Source organism: Orycteropus afer, unplaced genomic scaffold (genome assembly GCF_000298275.1).
Source record: "Orycteropus afer afer isolate SDZICR_OR568_19922 unplaced genomic scaffold, OryAfe1.0 scaffold00001, whole genome shotgun sequence".
Lineage (NCBI taxonomy): Eukaryota > Metazoa > Chordata > Mammalia > Tubulidentata > Orycteropodidae > Orycteropus > Orycteropus afer.
In genome coordinates this window covers 26,941,651-26,949,969 of record NW_006921588.1, presented here as the reverse complement: position 1 = coordinate 26,949,969, position 8,319 = coordinate 26,941,651, and the positions used below count along the sequence as shown (strand labels likewise).

General features: G+C 44.5%; 1 protein-coding gene and 1 pseudogene across 1 annotated transcript in view; one reads left to right on the top strand and one right to left on the bottom strand.

The window, feature by feature from the left end:
• Positions 1-1,736: 1,736 nt before the first annotated feature.
• On the bottom strand, positions 1,737-1,879 carry LOC122151193 (annotated as a pseudogene).
• A 4,003-nt stretch (positions 1,880-5,882) lies between these two features.
• Positions 5,883-8,319, top strand: part of CDCA7 (cell division cycle associated 7) — a 15,936-nt gene continuing 13,499 nt past the window's right edge. The window contains exon 1 of the mRNA XM_007941192.1: positions 5,883-5,903. Within this exon, the coding sequence (XP_007939383.1) occupies positions 5,883-5,903 (21 nt within the window). The remainder of the gene's footprint in view (positions 5,904-8,319) is intronic.

Here is an 8,319-nt window from a genome sequence, read left to right as displayed (position 1 = left end):
TCAGATGTTAGCAAACTACCTGACCAAAACAATGTTGACATATGATAAAAAACAAACATCCCAAAATGGTTTGGAGAGCTCTGATTTGTGGATGAAACTGAGCCAGGTGGTAAGGGGCTGGGCCCTCCCACAGAGTGGTTTCTGGCAGTGGAAGCTTAACTTTAGGCCCTTTTGGTTTCTTGCCTTTGTCCACCCTGAAAGAAGGCACCAGGGAGGTAAATCTATAATTAGGGGGTTACTTAAAAAAGAGCTTTGTGACTTGACAGACTGTAACCTGTGCATCCACAAATGTGGTGAAAATTCCTTCCAGCCCTTTGTCTTCTGGGCACTTAAGGTTTATTCAAGGTCTCAAGTTTACAGAGACGATGGGGTTCACGTTACACTCCTCTGGGAGAAGGGTGTGTGGAACTGAGGGCAGGCGATCTACTGAGACATTAGCATGTTTCAAAATCTCATCTAAAAATGATACATCTTATTAGTTGCTGCATTCTTTGTCCTGAAACCAAGTGTCCCGGTTCAAGTTGACTTTAGGTCACCTCATTACACAAGTGCTGAGTGCTCAGGACCTTAGGGTCAAGTTTCAAGCCTAATGAAATGGAATGCTTTGTGCAGGGTGAACAAAAGCTACAAGATAACACAGGATGATTCTTAAAGTTCATAACAGCTCCAGGAATTGAAAGCTCTTTACCTGGAAACTGGCATTTTAGAAAGCTTTACAAATTTGAAATTCTACTTAAAATTATTTTAATTGGTAATATGTGTTTACTGTTGCACTTAAAACTCTCATACTAGATACTGCCTGTACAGACAGGTATTTGGTTATGAAATGCCATGCCTTTTACCCATTGAGCCTTGGTGGTACAGTGGTTAAAATACCTAGCTGCTAACCGGAAGGTTGGCTGTTGGAACCCACCAGCAGCTCAGAGTGAGAAAGATGTTCAGTCTGCTTCTGTAAGGATTCACAGCCTTAGAAACCTATAGGGCAGTTCTACTCTATCTTACCAGGTCGCTCTGAGTAGGATCCACTCTGTGGCGATGGATTTTTTTTTTCTTCCCCACTCTTGCCGTCTGAACTCTATTTTTCTCTGCCCATTAATTGTCCATGCTTATTCATTTTGTATCTTGCATTCAAAATGAAAATATCAGTATATGATTAATATGTTGTTGTTATGTGCCGTTGAGTCGGACCGACTCATAGCGACCCCTCCTTGGGTTTCCAAGGCAGTATGGAAGTAGATTGCCCCATCTTCCTTCCAAGGAGTGGCTGGTGGGTTTGAACCACCAGCCTTCTGGTTAGCAGTCAAGTGCCTTAGGCACTATAATACCAGAGCTCCTATGATTAATACAGTGAAATGTTTATGAGTTACCTAAAACTGCATGACAATTTGCATGCCCATTTATATGAACCTCTGAAGGAACAGCTATTTAGCAACAAATATATATATACATCTTGATTTGCAGAACAAATTTTTCAAAGCTTAAAAATGGTTAATTGTGAAATATTTCACACATAATAAAAAAAGCATAGAAACTAAAATATAAGAGTTTTAACAGTTACCCAGGTGCCCCTTGTATTTCACACATTAAATGATTTGCCGTATTTGTTTCACATCAGTTTTATTTTTAAAGAAAGCCTTAATGATGAAGTTGAAGGTCCCATTCTTCCTTTCTTCTTCCATCTTTCCTTCCTCAGAGTTAATATCGATCCTATCATTCTTGTCCATGGTATCTGTTAGGTTTTTAATGCAGTTCCCCCCTGCCCAAATTTGAGCTCCCCACATTTAGGGAAATGACAGGGCACATCCAGAGTGCACAGGTGAAGCCTCACCCTGGGAAAACCACCTTTATGATCATGGTGTACTCCCTGCCAGATAAGTAAGTGTCTGTGGATTTATACTTTCCCTGCTTATATGTGTGTGTTTTTTAAAATTTGTACTTTATAGGTAATTTTTCAGTTTGCTTTTTCATCCAACATTGTTAAGATTTACCTACGTGGATGCAAGCAAGCTATGCCATTCATTTGAACCACTGCGAAGAATTCCACTGTATGAATATAAAACCTGTTGCTGCAGACTCGATTCCCACTCACGGCAGCCTCATGTGTTAAAGAGTAGACCTGCTCCCTTGGGTTCTTTTGGCCTTGATCTTTACAGAAGCAGACCACCAGGCCTTTTCTCCTTGGTGCTCCTGGGTAGATTCAAACCCCCAACCTTTAGGTTAGCAGTCGACTGCAAACCACTTCAGTCAATATACCACCATTCTTTTATCTACTTCCCTTCTGAGGGAGATTTAGGCTGTTTCCAAGTTTTTACTATGATACACAATGCTGTATAATGAACAACTCATCCTTCAGGTCAAATTTGCTCTGCCTTCAAAATTGTTGTTAGCTGCCATTGAGTAGATTCTGACTCACGACAACCCTGTGTATGCAGAGTAGGACCGTTCCACAGGGTTTATAAGGCTGTGACCTTTTGGAAGGAGATCGCCAGGCCTGTCTTCCGAAGAGCTCTGGGTGGGTTTGAACAGCCAACCTTTCAGCTAGTAGTTGAATGCTTAACCATCTGCACCACTCAGGAACTCCTACGTTCAAAATAATATACCTTTAATCTGATCACTTCTTTCCACTCCACAACTACCTCAAGCCAAGCAATCATTATCTCCTCCCAGACTACTGTAGGAGATCATAGTTTCTCCAGCTTCCACTTTCCTTCTGCTTCAGTTTACTGTACACACAGCCCCTACAGTCAGATTATGTCTTTTCTTTCCTCAAAACCTTTCAGTGGCTTCCCATCATATATATAGCCTTCCCCATGATCAGGGAGGCTTTCATAACCTGCCGCCCTTGCCCCCCACACCCCCAAACTCTCCATAGTTCGGTCACCCCTGAGCTTGCTGTTCACTGTCTCGTTGTCTGGAACCAGCATGTGACCAGTGGCTTCCAGTCCCTTCCTCCCTTACTTTATTCAGATAGCATCCTCCCAGAGAAGACCTTCCTGTTTCTCGTCTAAATGAATACCTTTCATTTCCCATCCCCTTATCCTGTTTTTATTTATCTTCTTAGAAGTTATCTCACCTGAAACTTTTGTTTGTTTATTTCTGCTGCTCCACTAGAATGTAAACTCCACGGACTCTGTGTAGCCTATTTGCTGTGAGTCAGAATCCACTCCATGGCAGCGAATTTGTTTTTTTGGTTTTATACGCAGAATAGTGCTTGGCCTAGTAGCAATTCAGCAATCATTGATGAGTGAGAAAATGAGAGCCCAACAGTATAGGATTCATTATGCACGTTCTCCAGGACACTACCCTGCAAACTTTGTTGATAGTATGAAACATGTCTTATACAGCACAAACACAAAGAAGTAAAACAAAAGTTTCAGAAAACAATACTCACACACAAGTCCATGGCTAACCAGTGGATTCCCACTCATAGTGACCCTATAGGACAGAGTAGAACAGCCCCCTAGGGTTTCCAAAGCTGTAAATCTTCATGGACTCAGGCTGCCACATGTTTCTCCTTGGGGAGGTTGGTGGGTACCTGTGCCCCCTCCCCCCCAAAAAAAAAACCAAACTCACTGCCATCAAGTTGCTTCTGACTCACAGTGAGTTCCACTGGGTTTCCAAGGCTGTAAATCTTTGCAGAAGTTGATAGCCCCATCTTCCTTCCGCAGAGCGGCTGGTAGATTTGAACTGCTGACCTCCTTAGCAGCCAGATGCTTTATCCATATGCCACCAAAGCTCCTTCCTGTGCTACCAGGGCTCCTTAATACACTAAAAGCTAAAACTAAACTCACTTCAGACTCATAGTGACTCCCATTGGGTTTCCAAGGCTGCCAATCTTTACAAAGGCAGAGTGCTTCATCTTTCTGCTCCAGAGCAGCTGGTGGGTTCAGACCACCGATATTTTGGTGAGCAGCAAAATGCCTTAACCACTCACTATGCCACCAGAGCTCCTTCAACACTCATACTAGTACTCTCAAATTTTTTTCAAATTCTGTTTTATTAAAAACTAAGAAGAAAATATGCTGCTTGCAACCCACTACATTGATTTTGCAGCATGAAAAAATTTGCAGTAAGTATATGTATCTGGAAGTGGTTTGCTGGATTCTGTTAAATATTCCCAAATAGATCTTCAAAGTTGCATCATTACAGGAGTGTCTTCACATTGTTATCAGCGCATAATCTTACCAGTATTTTAAATTTTTGTCAGTCTGACACTGTAGCTCCTTGTTCTAATTTGCATTTTCTTGAGTACTGAAAAGACTGATAGACCAGGCATCTTATTCTTTAAAAATATAAACCAAATAGTATTCTAGTAACACAAGAGGACTAAGAATTTCCTCATCAAAACCTGCCTTTTATGGGCAAAGTGACTACTAAATCTTCCCCAATTTACATGTTTTGCTATTCCAACTTCTCATTGTCATTTAGTGATGCAAAATTGTATTCCCAATGACATAGCAATAAAGATAATTTGAGTTCATTCAACATCCATTTAGTTGTTCATTCAACAGATATTTATTGAGGCTCCTCCTCCTCGCCTGAGCCAGGAATTTCCCAGGCACTGAGCATATCCAGGACAACAGCTTCTCCAGGTAACTACCTTCCAGACTGTGAGTTCTTTGTCCCTTGCACGGTGGAAGTGATCACTGGACAGTGTGCTTTAGAAAGACTCCAAGACTCCAACCAAGTCCCTTCCAATCCTTCAAATACATTTTTTTTTTCGTGCATTTGCTTGCTCAAAAGTTTTGTTTTTGTAGTCAATGTATCTAGAAAGGAGTGCTGTGTCTTGACGCATGCCTATTCCCGAGAGAAGGTTTTGAAATAATGACGAAGATGCGAACGTTGATTTCAAGTATTTTTTTAACCGTAAGATTGTAATTAGAGCCTTTTCAAGCAATCCAGTTTCTTTTTTAAAGCGATTTCTTTTTCTCTTCCATTAAAATAAAACAAAAAACTTAACACTGTATTTCATTATTTCGTCGTAACTCCAAGTTTTGATGAAAGGAGCAATACAAAAATACCTCACATTCATTCTGATTCAGTTAACTCTAAATTCTGACGGGAGTGAAGCCACACTAATACACTTTTTAGCCCCTACCGGAACAGATAATCCCTGCAAATTTTAGTTTTATTTATCCAATAGGCAAATCTTCACTAAGCCATAGCGGCTTTTCTTTTTTTCCCCCCCTAATTTTAAAACCACAAGTCTTATGTAAAACAAGATCTCAGTATTTAACTCATTTTATTGCTTTAGATAATGGTGTGGTTACTAGATAAGAGGTGCTACACCCAAGGGCAATGAATCCGCTAATAAAAGGCGGATTTCTGTGCTAGATTCTGTAAGAAAGAAGTAAACTAAAAAACTGAACCACATGTAGCAACGAAAGTGCTAAGTGCCAGAACGCAAGACCAGCGTCACTTTCAGATCGGCTCCATTACCCCCAGTCTCCCCTTTCCCTCTCAGAATTCATGCAAATCAGCTTGTAAACCCTGGGGCAATACGAACCACTTTCGCGCCATTTGGTCAGGACCGCGCAGCAACGTAAAGAGGACTGTGGTAGCAGTCAAAACAGCGCCATTCTTTTAAAGCGAATTTTAGGAACCTTCACGCACAGCAAATATTCTCAAAACAACTGAGAGAGGAAGTTTTTTCCCGGAGTCCATTGGGACGATGCACGCCCTGGCCTTTACTAGAGCTTGCAGGACCTGTGCCCCAACGCGGGAAGCCCGACCCGAGCCCCGCCCCTCATGGCCTCTTTCGGCGCGCCCCGCCTCCTGCCGTGAGGCGCCGGCCAGCTCCTTCAGCTTGGGACCGCGGCGCGCGCGGGTACTTGGGGGTCCTGGTACTGGGCGCTCCATCGGTCTGGCCGCCCGCTGTTAGCATGGACAATCGCCGCGTGCCGGTGAGGGCTTGGCGTGCGAACCTGAGGGGCGGCGCGGTGGGTGCTAGACGCGGGAGGGCGTGGACACATCCGTCCAACTTTGCAGACAGCGTGCTGCAACTCAACCGGTGGTCGTCCTGAGCAACGCCTATTCAGGCAGGCCCCAGGTTTTTGGGCACCTTAAGGCCTGGGGACTTTCTCGACAGCCATGCACACCCGGTGTGCGGGCGGTTTGGGAATCTTGAGCCGTTTGCAAGATTATTGGCAGCACTGGGGAGCTCCGGGACACGTGCGCTCGAGGGACACGTGCGCCTGAGGCTGTATAGGGGCCAGAGGCCAGCCGGGCGCCCATTGTGTCCACCCGCCTGAGCCCAGCCTGTTGGGTACGGGGAGGGGAGTCCGCCTTCCCTGTTCCCAAGGAATTTGCCTTGCAGTCTCCAGCTCATCCCTTTCCTGCTCACAACCTGGGGCTGGTGCGTGGCTACCCGCCTCTTCCCCCGAGCGCTGTAAGTGGACCTTGGGGGCGCTCCCTGCTCGCTTTCTCTCCTCCGCTGGGCGTTTGGAATTTAAAGGTCTTGCAAACTAGTCTCTTTAGAACTTGAATTGTGCACGTGGGAGGAGGCGTTTCAAGTCCCAGGCAGTGTTTAAATGTAATTGAATAGTCTGGTGGTTTAAACCATTTGTTGTCATATGCCGTCGAGTTGGACCCGACTCATAGCGAGTCCTCCTTGGGTTTCCGAGGCAGTATCACTACGAAAGTAGATTGCGCCATCTGCCTTCCGAGGAGTGGCTGGTGGGTTTGAACCGCCAGCCTTCTGATTAGCAGTCAAGTACCTTAGGCGCTATGCTAGCGGAGCTCACCATTTGCAGAGCATTTATTTGCTAGTCTCCCATCCCTTCGCGCCTCCCAACCCCTGTGTTATTCTCAGTGACAAGACCTTGCCCTGAGTGAAAGGTTAGTTTCTGCTCTAACGGATATCCGAACGAGGGTGGGCCCTGGGGGAGGTTAGAAGAGTGGGGCCTTCTGTGGAAAGGAAGACCAGCGTACTTAAAATATATTTAAGCATACTTACAGTACATCTCGGGTTAGGGACCTATGTACGGGGTGGCCATGTTGCGGGGGAGGGTTTCAGAGCCCATCACCATCCTGGTGGAAACGCCATTGGTATTCTGGATGAAAAAGGTTACGTATTTTACATGCCTGGTTCAAATTTGTGCCACTGTGTGACTTGATAGCCCGTTTAACCTCTCTGAGCCTCACTTTCCTCATTTGTTAAGCGGGGATAAAGATAGCATTTTTTGTTACAAGGAATTAAAAGTAATGTAAAAGCATAATTAACACAGTGCCTGCAACAAAAAAAATACCTCCTAAATGATGTTGGTTGTTAACTTCCCTGCCAAAAAAGTTCATTTCCCTTCCTTCTTATCTTATGCTCCAAAGATACATTTGCCTGGTTACCAACTGTTGGCATGTGCTGACTTGTTGAAATCCGGCATCTCTTTCCCTACAGCTTCTGCTGGAATGCCTTCCCTGGAGGCTGTGTTGGGCCTCTCACTGTTTATGTAAAGATTGATGAGTAAATGGTGGCAATTCCTGCAGTAATCTAGGACACCCTGCTGCTTCAAGGCATTCAGGCTTGGGTTCTCCTTGCAGCCCTGTTGAGCTTGGGCAATCTGTTTCACCTTTGTGGTGTCTTGAATTTCCTCATCTGGAAAATGGGGTTTCCAGAGAACCCTTTCAGTTCCTAACATTGTATTCACATGTTGTTGTTACGTGCCATCAAGTCAGCCCGAGCTCCTTGTATTCACATAGACCCTTAATATTTGGTAGCCCTATGTATGTAAGCCCTAAGGCACTTGACTGCTAACCAGAAGGCTGGTGGTTCAAACCTCCTCGGAAGGAAGATGGGGCAATCTACTTCTGTAGTGATACTGCCTCGGAAACCCAAGGAGGGGTCGCTATGAGTCGGGGCTGACTCGATGGCACAAAGCAACAAATGTATGATTACATGTTCTGTCTTTGTAAAAGGACAAAAGACAAAACCGTCCTAAGATAATTGAGTGGCAGTTACTCGGGGGCATAGGGCATCACCATGAATATGATTTTATTTGCTAGAGACTACAATGCAGAATGTTGTTGTTTAGGTGTATATAAATCAAACCAAACTCACTGCCATTAAATTGATTCTGACTCATAGTGACCCCCATTGGGTTTCTAAGACTGAATCTTTATGGAAGTAGATTGCCTTATTTTCTCCCAAGGAGCAGCTGGTAGATTTGAACCACTGACCTCTGGTTAGCAGCCAAATGCCTTACCCACTATGCCACCAGAGCTCTTTGTTGTTGTTACGTGACATTGAGTTGGACCCGACACATAGCGACCCCTCCTTGGGTTTCCGAGGCAGTATCACTACGGAAGTAGATTGCCCCCTCTTCC